This window comes from Buteo buteo, chromosome 5 (assembly GCF_964188355.1).
Source record: "Buteo buteo chromosome 5, bButBut1.hap1.1, whole genome shotgun sequence".
NCBI lineage: Eukaryota > Metazoa > Chordata > Aves > Accipitriformes > Accipitridae > Buteo > Buteo buteo.
Genome location: NC_134175.1, coordinates 27,916,074 through 27,928,532, shown reverse-complemented (window position 1 = coordinate 27,928,532; position 12,459 = coordinate 27,916,074). Strand labels below are relative to the sequence as shown.

At 36.3% G+C, this 12,459-nt stretch overlaps 1 protein-coding gene across 2 annotated transcripts in view; it reads right to left on the bottom strand.

Moving 5' to 3' along the window:
* LOC142031228 (titin-like) overlaps positions 1-12,459 on the bottom strand; it is a 244,865-nt gene that overhangs the window by 228,055 nt on the left and 4,351 nt on the right. For both annotated transcript variants that reach the window (XM_075028344.1, XM_075028345.1), the window contains exons 3-14: positions 10,606-10,809; positions 9,596-9,883; positions 8,754-8,842; positions 8,419-8,663; positions 6,395-6,680; positions 6,005-6,157; positions 5,401-5,520; positions 4,252-4,389; positions 3,287-3,424; positions 2,673-2,810; positions 726-1,001; positions 493-612 (exon numbers count right to left, since the gene is read on the bottom strand). In XM_075028344.1, the coding sequence (XP_074884445.1) occupies positions 493-612; positions 726-1,001; positions 2,673-2,810; positions 3,287-3,424; positions 4,252-4,389; positions 5,401-5,520; positions 6,005-6,157; positions 6,395-6,680; positions 8,419-8,663; positions 8,754-8,842; positions 9,596-9,883; positions 10,606-10,809 (2,195 nt within the window). The remainder of the gene's footprint in view (positions 1-492; positions 613-725; positions 1,002-2,672; positions 2,811-3,286; positions 3,425-4,251; positions 4,390-5,400; positions 5,521-6,004; positions 6,158-6,394; positions 6,681-8,418; positions 8,664-8,753; positions 8,843-9,595; positions 9,884-10,605; positions 10,810-12,459) is intronic.

Here is a 12,459-nt window from a genome sequence, read left to right as displayed (position 1 = left end):
AAAAAATAACATTAAAAATGGATGGTGTCATATTATGCAGTCTGGATTTTTTCAGTTTCAAAAATTAGCTTAGTATGTTGTAATCTGCAAGAAAGAAAGAAGCACTGTTTCCAATGAGCTAGTGAACTGATGCACATAGTAAGACTGAAGAGGGATACTTCTGCTCTTTAAAAAAACATAAGTTGCATGACAAAAGTTTATGATTTCACTGTATGACATGAAGTGTTGAAGCTACATCCTTAAACAACTTATAAGCTTGTTTAAATAATTAATAATTACAAATCACATTTTAGCAGTTCATGTGTCTATTTACAGCACTGTTCTTTATTAGTCAAACAAGCCAACACAAACAACTGTAGCGAGCATACAACCCTTCTTCTTTTTCAGAAAGCACCATACTGGAGTGGGAGGAAAAGCCAAATGGAATGGGTGACCTACAGGTTATTATAAATGAGCATGCTGTTCTTCTTGGATACAGTTTTCACTTCTTACCTCATATGTATGATCTGGTTTAGGAACAGCAATTTTGGAAACTGTAAAGTGAGGACTTGCTGTGCGGGGTCGCGGGTATTCAACATGAATGGTTTTCTCAGTTTCTGCTGCTCTTTTTATCTACACAAAGCAATGAAAAAAGTTGTTGAGAATGTGATGCTGTTCTCCAAACTGAAACAGATTTCACTGGCACATAGTTTTTGGAAAAGAATGCAATGTAAACTGAGTCTAACCTCTGTTGATATATGAACTTCCTTCTTTTCAGCAGCTGAGATATGTTTCTCAGGAGGAACAGTGACAGTTTTAACTTCTTTAGTGACAACATGACGTTCTGCTGGGGCCTCAGCAACATGGTCTGTTACAGTGTGCTCTTTATAGCCATATTCCAAAGTTTTCTGCTTTACATAAGCTCCATCTGCTTGTTCTGGTTCCCAGGGTGATCGAACACGTGCCTGATCAACTGCAGCAACAACTGTAGCTACAGCTTCGGCCCTTTTTCCAGCTTCAGTCTACAGATAACATTGACAGAATTTATACCAATATTCATCATTATATTAAAGGCTTGCATGTATGGCAAATACTTATAAATATAATGCTCAGTAAAGTATATTCCAGACAAAGAGAGTGTATGGATATGCAAAAGTAATAATGTAAACATCAAATGTGTTCCCCCATAAATACACCTCAGAGTCAGTAGATTAAAATATAGACATATTTTTTCTAAGCTCTATCTATGCATATTCAGAACATATCTATCTATGCTTGTGTGCTTTATACATATGAATATTTGCATGCAAGCTCACTTTTAGTCACATTTATGGCTACTTGCCTAAGAGTATGGCAGGTATGTAAATGTGCACATAATTTTAAAGTCAGTATGCTCATCAGCTCCATATAACTATTAGATGCTACTAAAAATGTAGAGATTGTGTCTAGCATCTAATGTGAATTTATTTACAAAGGAATATACCCATAAAAATTTTTAGCACAGGTATATCTGTTAATTCAGTGCTAATCTATTTTAAATGATTTTACAAAAGAAGGAAAACTGAGCTTTCTGAGAAACTGGAAATAATGCTTTTGTACCAGGACTTTTATTTGTTCCTAATAACTGATAAATACTGTCAACTTCTATGTTATCAGGGTCCAAATTTCTGTCCAGTCAGCCAACAGTAGGTAATAGGATGATTACCACTACTGTTTATTATTACTGTCATAACTGATCTGGATGTAGCAACAGACCATATGAAATGTATGCCTTGTAGATGGGAAAAAACCTAATAGACAATTTCATGCTGATTTTAAAATCATTATCACCTTAAATTAAAATAACTTCAGTGAGGCCAAAATGTGATTGTTTACAGAGATTTTGTTTTACTATTAAAGTAGTGTTTAGGTAACAGGGACCTCTTATTCAGTATCACTGCTGATTTCAAAATCATTGTTTATACGAACTTGAATTTGGCCCTAAATTTAAGTCATCTAACAAGTAACTGTAATCTCTTAGCAGTCTGGCTCCTCTGAGTGAGTTTTATGTGCTATGCTCTTTTAATAATATTTTATAAAAGTATTTTATAAATGTACCATACTGTTTCTAACAAAGTAGATAGACTGTAAATAAAAGCTGTTGGCAACTACACTACTGTTCCACATATGGGTGTACTACAACAGAAAAGCTTTTCTACTGTGGCAGTTCTACCAGAACAAAGCAGTGTTGACAAGTGTCTGATTGTCAGAAGTAATAAACTGCACAGAGGTGAATGGGTGTTAAAGTTTGTATTGTACGAAGAACAATACAATTCAAACCTTAATAGAGAGATCTTTCATCTGACAACCATAAAATTGCAAGGAATCATCTCGTAGAAAAAAAAGATCACAGAGTCAGAAATTCAAACAAGTAAACATTACTTGAAAGTCATTGGTAGGGAATAGGCTTTCACAGACATATCTGACTGTAGTTTTAAAAGTGGCATTTCCTAACAGGGTGAGACATAAACCTCTTTATCACTAGAAACTTAACCACACTGTCTCTGTTACTTGAGAATCATCCCACTTAACAGTACTTTATCAGGACTTAATTTGAGGGCATTCCACTGTACCCAAGTAGCTCTTGAAAGGTGAGGTTTGCAGATAAAACAAATTGTAACAGTGCATTTCACATCTGCAACAGCTATATTCACCTGATCATAAGCTAGATGAATTTGTTCTTGCTTGGCTGTAATTTCTTCTCTAGTTCTGGACACTGTGACTGGTGCCTTGGTTTTATCAGTGCCAATTATTTTCGGAACTACAGTAGTTTTCTTAGCTTCCTTTTTAATCTAATTATTATAGCAGAAATAAAAGTTTCAGTTACATATGATCTTGAAAGATATTTGAACAATGAGAAAACATTTTGGAATGGCAACAGGGAAGGAGAATTAAGGGGTTAGATCCTTGTGCACTGCACACAGCTCTGTATTATATGTGTACTGATAAGTATTGTTACACCCTGACACCTATTTAAATAAAAGTAATGATTTAAAAAAAAAAAGTTAAAATGCATTTCAGGAGTCAGTCAGTCCAATCCAAAGGTCAGTCAGAAGAGAATTATGGGCATCCTATTAATGAAAACAGTTAGGAGAGAAAGAGGTGGAATAATAGAGTCTAATTAACAGTAGTTCTAAAAGTTTGTAAGTGGAATAAATTTTAGAAAAAATGAGCTGGAAATGTATAGTTAGTATTTTTTGAGGGATACATAAGGTTTGTAAAGAAGAGAGGATAAAAAACCAAATATGGTTGTAATAGTGCTATTCACCTTTTCATGGGTTATGCTCACTTGTTCTTGTTTGGCAGCAATTCCTTCTTTACTTTTCGATACTATGACCGGTGCTTTAGGTTTATCAGTGGTAATTACTACCTTCGGTACAGAAGGTTTCATATCTTCCTTTCTTATCTAGTTTTTATGGTAAAGAAAAATAATAATAATCAGTTATGCCTGTTATCAAAATTACACATTTTTGGGGGAAAGTGGGGTAAGGTTTCAGAATGTATATCAATGAGAGAAAAACATCACCTCAGAAATGGAATAATTCCTTTGTACAGGCCAAGTTACAGCCCATTTTATATGCTAGCTGAATGAAGTGCATTCAAAGTCATTAGCATATTGCAGTAATCTGTGTGTGAATTAGAGAAGAATATTCCCACTTCCTAGTTAATTGTGATATATCATCATTATGGTTTGTACAAGCTGTTTGCATAAAAATGAGTATCACTGACTTAATATTTACTCTCATCAGTAGATGGAACTATCTCATCAGTTACTCCAACAAACAATGGTTCCACAATATGGTCTAGGAGATGCATTCAGTCCTCACACAAATATGAACTTCATCAAATCAAACCCCACATGCAAATATCATCTCATGAGAGATAACCTTTACAATATTTCTTCAGAAATCTACCTTCAGACAAAAATCGAAGGCCATTAAGCATCAGATGAAATTCTGACTACCCTGGCAATAAAAGCCATAATGCTCAAAGGATCTGTAGGAAGGGCAGCTGCACTGTTCCTCTGTAGACAGAGCTGCTATGAAGTTAATAGAACTAGACCTGCAATGCTGGGCCTGTACCTGAAATACCTTTCTTTATAAAGTCTTCATTTTGTAATCTTCTCTTCATAAAGAAGCAGAGCAAAAATATGTAGCACATTTAATGAAGAATGAGGTTTTATAAGCTTATTAGAGTATAACAATGAGTTAAACATCTCTAACGTTTATTTACCTGTTCACGAGCAATGTGCACTTGCTCATGCCTAGTAGATATTTCTTCTCTAGCTCTTGATATTCTTTCTTGTTCTTTGGCTTTGTCTGTGGCAATTATTACTGTGGGTACTGGAGTTTTCTCTGCTTCTTTTCTTACCTGGATGTTTACAAATAAAGAAATTTAAAGGTATGTGATTTTCAATACATTTGGAAAAGAGGATACAAACGAAAGGGAGGAGAAATGTCAAACTCTGGATTTCAAAATCATCTAGTCTGGAAACTGCCATAACAACATAAACAGACCTTTTGTAAAACATATAAACATCTAGCATAAAAATAATAAAACATTCCACAAATGCTTGCTTTGCTACTGAAAGCAGTAATAAAAGAAATTGGATCAGAGAAAAACTGTCCTGCATCATAATCAGTTTGAGAAAGCGTAGGATATTAAAAACAAGTTTTAGGTAACTTTCATTTTGCCAAGAAGTTCAGATGTAATCTGTACATAAATACGCAAATTTTTTTGCCCAGGTGGATTTCTGTTTCTCAGTACTTTAAAGATACACTTTCCTCCTTACATATTTCAGGTAGAATACAAATATAACATTTCTCTATAAAAGCTGATCTTCCATTAAATCACATTTGTCTGATAAAACACATGCTAAAATAATCTGAATTCCAATCACTGATCAGTATTTTCAAAATTGATTTCAATGCAGAATGAGTTTTTCCTCCTTTTTCTGACCCACTGTGCTGCCAACAAACAAAGCAGGCTACAAATGGCAAGCTTAGAAACAAAATCAGAAAAAAGTTTGAAAATTTAGTAGGTATTTCCTACATATCAATTCTTTAAATGATTGAGAATAATATCTAGTAAATCACCATACAATATATAAAAAAGCAAAATTTTTCTAAGTTAATGTTTTGCAGGTTTATCTATCACAGTTAGGTATTAATAATAGAAGTGAAATAAAGAAGGAAAGACACTCATCATCAAAGAGAGACAGGCAAATGATAGCAATGTAAACTAGAAGAGTGAACATATATAAAAGGAAAAAATAATACTAGGTGTGTCATTTGTCTTGTTCATAGGCTTGTCTTTTTGATGAGATATTAGATTTTTTGAACAAGGCAGGGTATGACAATCATAGGTAACACCTGTATTCACCTTTTCATGAGAGATGTGCCTTTGTTCTTGTGAAGTAACGATTCCTTCTCTAGTTCTCGATATTACTGTTTGTTTTGTGGCTTTGTCACTGGTAAGTACTACCGTTGCCTCCTTTCTCATCTGATTTTTATAGCAACAAACAAAAAACCAAAGTCTTAAAATTCATTTTAACAAATTGATCATCAAAAGAAGAGGAGAAGAAAAAATAAGAGAGGAATGCAAGTGAAGGAAAAATACTAAGGGAAAATTATTCTATTCCCAGTGGGGAAATTATAAATGAGATATTAGAGGGAAAACTTCATTAGTATAAGAATAATGTTAGAGAATAAATGACAAGGGAGAATACAGGATCACTTTCATAGAAGGCATTCCTAAACTTAAAAACAGTTTAAGAATAATTATTTCAATCCTGCTATGATGGAAAGCAATGGAGTAAGTGATCCACAAGCATTCCTTTACGGTCCAGATGCTCTGTACAAGTATGCATGCTTTTGCAGTGCACTGGGTAATATCTTGTTAATTCCTCACAGTGAATCATGCCTTGTTTGCATGTTGGATGAAGGGATAAAAGGGAAATCATAGAATGTCTGTGTTCTATTTCTACCTGCTCCCGAACAGGTTGAACGTGGACCGCAGTCATTGCTGTCCTTTTAGCAGTTTGCTCTACAACACCTGGAGCTGGTTCTCTCACCATGGCTTGATCCACAGCAGCAACAACCGTAGCAACAGCTGCTGTTTTTTCACTGTCCTTTCTCACCTATATTAGTCACATCAAAAGACATTTTTTCATGTTTTGCATACATTCAGAAGAAGCACAAAACAAGTACAGAGACAGAATGTTGCAAAGAAGCATTTAAATATTTGTAGCAGAACTCTCTCAACAGCAGATACACACACATTTCAGCCTCTCAGATTCCATTTAGCAGATCTATTCAGCAGTGGTGAGTACACACATAGAGCAAAACCAAGGCTTATTCTAAAAATAGGAGTTTACCTCTCTAGCACCAGCCATGTCACCAGCAGCAGCACCACTAATGGTAACTTGTTCTTGGACCCCATATCTCCCCTCCCATCTTTCTTCAGTTCTTATTTGGGTAGCACTTGTAGATACTCTTGTTTCCTTTATCTGGGCTTCTGTGGATGCAGCATATCCTTCCTGCTTCCAAGGAGGAAGGACTTCGGCCCCAGCTGTTGTCACTACTTGTGTTTTACGGATTGGAGATGGAGATTTCACTGGTCTAATAGGTGAGGTGGAGATTCTTCCAGCAGGAGAAACTGACCTAATGAAAAAATAAAGTATTAATATAATTAATGTAGTGTCATACAACAACAACTACATAAACAACTTCAGCCTGAACTTGAATCCACTCTCCATTCAGGGTATCTTCAGTACTTTGTAGATTGATTTTTTAAAAGTTTTTGAGGTGTTCTACTTGTAAATCATACTTACCTGTTTTTAACATGCCTAATGTGTGTTTTTGTCACACTCTTAACTGTAACACATCTTTGTGGTAGCTTAGTTAGATTTCCAAAAAGAAATAAGGGCAAATGACAAAGGGCGTTTCACTCAGGCACATATATTTAAAATATACAAATACATCACTAGTTTCCATTTGTTCTATCTTAATTCTCCTAATAGGAATAATATAAAAGGCTTACAGGCTGTGAGCATTACCTATTACATTTGTGGTCCAGTCTCTGTAGATAGACAAAATGATTAGTGTAACTGCTCTTTGTAAAAATATCACATTGCAGCCACCTAGCAATAACATAACTGTATCTACTCCTGCAGCATATCTCATTTCCATGTATCATCCATACATGTGTTCAGACTCCAGGACAGCTTCTGATCAGGGCCTATATTTTTTCCCATACTTACTTTTGGAAATCTCAGCCATAATAATTGGTAGCCACTAGGAAAGTGCTAGTTTCTAAATACTGATATTCCAGAAATTCAATCCCAATTCCTAGCACTTAGTTTTAAAGCATTTTTCAAAATGCTTTAACGGGCTTTCTAACTTAGATTTTCTTTGAGAGGAATTTTTTTCAGCTGTATTTCCCAGATAACATTAACAAATTGCAGCAGTAGGGGGCAGCAGCATCATATTAATTTTTAGATTCATTTTCTAATGTGTTGTATGTATAAAACTGGTTTGACTAACAGGGCAGTACAAACTTCCAGTTCTATATGCACTCTAGATGGCACTATTGAATTATTCATTCATCTATGGAGTTTGTTATTGCTAGTTACTATCAATCCATTTCTTCCTGTCCTTGCAAGTTATTCTCAATGGGACAAAATTCACCAGCATACCTAGCTCTGGCAATTTAAATGGGGCACTTTTGAGCACTCAGTTTGGAGACATTCCTTCCATGATGTTGGTGCTTCAGGGTGCTGAAACTGTAGGACTTCCAAAGCAATTTTCTCTTTACCTGCCTCTCAGCACAGAACTCCTGGGGTCTCCCAGACCATGAGCTCTGCTCTTCAAAGGACTCACTTTCCCTCTCAAGACCCTTTATGCAGCAGAGCGAAGCTTAGTTTTTCCATAAGGACATTTACCTTGCCTACCTTCAAAACATTATTTCTGCATTCATTACTAGCACACACATAGAACACAAGTTCCCGTTTTTTTACATATCCTTCCATTCTGTTTGCCACCCATCAGAGGGTCTTTGCTCTTTTCTCTGTCTAAAATCATCAGGGCCAGCTGCTCTACTGTTTTATTCTCTTTCATCGTCAATGTGGAGCTTTGAGTGCTACTTCAGCTGTATGTAGAACAATCAAATGGAATTTATTCTCTAAAGGATTTTCTTCCAAATGGGATAGAAAATTTATGTAAGAGACGTGTACTTCTATCGTGGTGGCAAATATAGCACATTATAGCTCACTGTCAGAATAAACTCAGTATTAAGTCAGTGCATTCTTCCATTTTATACTACGCTTTTGTTCTACAGCATTACTGCTATGTGTGAAAGTGATTCAAAAAGTAATCTGGTTCGGAAGAATAAGAAGTTTACCTGACTGGTGAGGGTGTTGGTGCTCTGACATGTCTTACAGGTGATGGTGATTGTCTAACAGGTGATGGTGATTGCTGTCGTGCCATTTGTGCTTTTGCAGCAATTATTGGTGGGGTTGGTGATTTTGATGTAGGTCTAGGAGGCATTCGTGGAGGTGCTTTGTGTGGGAGCTGTTGTGCTGTCGCACCTTCTATGACCATTTCAACACTTGTAAGTGATCTGGCATCAAAGTGGGCTTCAGTCTTCTACAATGAAATAAAGAAAACAAGTCAGAGATACTGTAGAAGTAATCATCCACATTCTAGCCTTACCTGCGTTGTTTTTGAAAAATATACCTTTTCAATTCTGGCTTGTCTTGTTTGTGAAATCTGAGCAGTCGAAACAATTGTCTTTGTCTTTTTAGCAGGAACGGCTTCTTCCTCGCCTTTTGGAAGAGAAAATATGGTCAGAAGAATTGCATATGGCAGCAAACAATAAGCAGTTGCAGAAATAAATGAATGGTCAGTTCCAATTATACACAAATATATATAAACAACAGAGAAAGAATTAAGCAACCATCTGTTTTTCTTGCAGTATCTATAGACAGATAATTGTGTAAACAGTTGAAATACTATTTCTGTATTACCATGTCATTACAAAAAAACCCAAAACAAAACAAATTTATTGTAGATTCTTCAGAATCAGTCCTGGATCTCAAATGACTACACAGTCTGGAAGCCTGACTGAGGTGAAATCCAAGCAAGACTCCTCTGGGTAGAATGATTCACTGCTACAATTCTCTAAGAACTGCCTTCATCCTTACGAGGCTCATTTACAAGACCATGTACAGTTATGCAGTCTAATATATCTATTCTATCAAAGCCAGCTTACAAATATAACTTTGAGACATCTACAGAACAAAATGAGAACAACTGAAAGTATCCAACGCTTTTTTCTGTCTATTGTATCCTCAGTTTAAAGAAGACCCATTCTGAAGAAAAAGTCCTTTTAAATTCTCAGACAAAAATCTTTGGCAAATTTCACCAAAGACACTGCTTTTTCACAGCAAGTTAATACCTCTTGAGAAAGAAGTTGTAAGTGAACTTATTGATATAACTTTGATGAAGTGGTGCATATTGTACCATTACAACAATGAATGCTCTCTCATTTTCATGGCTTGCAACTCCAACTCCATTACCTTGAATTAGCAATTCAGCTGTTGAAGTAGCACGTCCTACGTTATTTGTGGCATTTACTGAATAGGTACCGGAGTCTTCAGGATATGCTTCTGCAATTATTAGGCTGTAAAGGTCTCCTTCTTGTAAAATTTGAAAATCGGGGGAGCTTTGGATTTCTACTCCATCCCGATAGAACTTCACCACAGGTGTAGGGATTCCAGTCACTCTCACGTCAAGTCGAACTTGACTTCCCTGCCTTGCAGTCATGCTCTGTAGTCGTTGTGAGAAGTTTGGTGGTGCTGTTCCAGCTGCAGTTTTATTGAAGAAATAAATAGAAAAGCAGTAATGTCTGTTAAAAAGAACTGTAAGGGCTAGATATTTTCATTACTAGAAGTGCACAAGGTCTATTTCTTCTTCACATGCTACTGACAGATAATACTACCCCCTCAAACATTCAAAACATTAAGAGTTGACTTGCCAAAATGCAAACACCCTTAACTTTTTTCATGTGTTTAAAATGTATGATATTTCTGATTATACCCATGATTGCAAATATTTCTAGAATTAGAGATACATTGATTATAACCACAGGTAGTAAAAGTGCAGTCTCTTGTGTATGGCCCTTTATGTGAGTTGTTGTGTTAAATATCATTTATATCATTAAATATCATTAAGGGCTCCATCCTGCAGAACTTTATCCTTTCTTTTACGTGTAGTCTGAATGTAGCCAGTGTGACAGATCACATGAGAAGTACACAGGGCTAAGCCAGAAGTTTGTAATTGTGATTAAGAATTTATAAAATCAAGATAAACTTTACACACTTACGGTGTAAAGGGCACTGTTAGAAATTACTGGTGAAAAGATATGCTGAATTCTAGACTGCTTTAGGAAAAGGAATTTGGTTTGCTATTTCTTTGTCGATCGTGTACTTCAAATCCAAACTTTTTTCATTATCTGTGACACTTCTGCTATTGCTCTCTTTCTCACATTGCTAGCAGAGAGAGGTGCCTTTCTTTAGCTGCTTGATACCTGTGACAAGTAGCTCAGCAGTACTAGTTGCTTGCCCAGATCCATTGGTGGCTTGTACGGTGTATCTTCCACTGTTTGCTTCTGTCACGGTGGGGATCACCAGTTTAGCGCGGCCATCACTAAACGAGATCTGCACACCGGGCAGAGTTGCAGCAGAGAGAACCTGGCCATCCCGATACCAGCTCACCTCAGGAACTGGGAAACCTAAAGAAAAAGGAAGACCAAAAGGAGATTAAAATGCTATGAAATGCCAGATGTCCAAATTACCATAATACTCACTCATATATACACAGTTATAGTGGAGTGTAACGGCATAGGCACAGATGTATGTTTATACATCCAGTAATAGAGTGGTAAAGGAATTTTTTTTAAAAAGGTCTTTAAAATACACAGAGCAGTAGGACAACTGCATAGGCTACGGCACTTAGGAAATCACTTCAATAATGAGTGGACTGTAGTGTTTGGCAATCCTGTTGAGGAATAAAAGCTCATCAAAATTATGAGGGGGATGAATTAGTGCGTGTGAGGTATTTTTTTATTTATTTATTTGCTAGTATCTAAGTAGTATGGCTTATTGCTAACAAAACTATCCAGTCCAATAGTTTGGAATTGTCTGCAGTTACACCAGACTTGGTTAGGAAAGTTTTACATTCTACTTATAGTTGAAAAACTGATTTTTAGATATATGTAAAATAGAAACACACACAGAGAAAGAGAATGTGGCCAGTTTTAGAGAGGATTAGAAATCAAAAGGGTAAAAGTACATCTAAACATTGTTAATTTCACAGGTGGAAGTTAACAAACAGCCCTGATGGGGGTGGTATAATTCAATTTTGTACTATTGGTAGAGGACTTGGGCTTTATCACCATAAATACAGAGTATCCAGCCGATCCCACTGACTTAATCCAGGGCTACGTGTCTTCAACATTTGTGCAAATGAGTTTCAAAATCTTTTAAGCTAGGCAGCCAAAAATCATGTTGTCAATAGTGAATTTCTTGAAATGTTGCCAAAATGTTTTATTTTCTTGGTGCAGCATCATACGATGATTAGCAAACATGGGGGTTTGTGTGATAGGCTGAACAAGGCCTACATTTTTAAAAATGGAGTCTATTTTGATATCTCTAACTGGTATGTTCAGGGGATGCAGAGTTAGATGCCATTTTGAAAATCTGAGCCAAAATTCATATTAAAAGAAACTCAACTTCACAAATTTACGAGCACTCTGCTAGTCCCATGCCACAGAGCTGGGGACTAAAACGTAAGATCTACCTCAGATTATAGATATTTTTGCATGGACTCTGTGGAGTAAGGACTTACTTTTACATGTGCCAAATTACACTATGATTTGAATATTAATTATTAGGACATTCTTTTTCATTTTAAAACTGTCCTTGAGGCTTTTTGAGCTTTATTGCCAAAAAGAAGATAATTAACCTCAAGTGCCTCAACTTCACTGCTTAAGTAGTTGAATTCAATGAAATTGTCCTGACAATGATGTAAGTGACAGGAACTGCCAACCTGTGTGCTGCTTTCAACAATATGCAGAGTGTAAAGGCTGGCTTGCATTTGGTAACACCTGAAAATACCAGTTCAAAGAAGGTTAAGCGGAGTACAGGCTAGTTCCTTATGAACAAATTCAATACTTGATCAGTACTGTGGAGACATGAGGCTGGACACAGTTCTAATGCCAGCAGCACTGCAGACTTTCTTGACAGTGACGTGCTGTCTCGTGTCCCCTCAGTCACTGCTCACCCAGTAGAGCTCCCCCTGTGATGATGTCCTAGCTGCTCTGGCATTTACTGCTTTTAACTGTGGGGTCTGTGTGCTCTGCGCTTTCTGAGCGCAGGGAGAG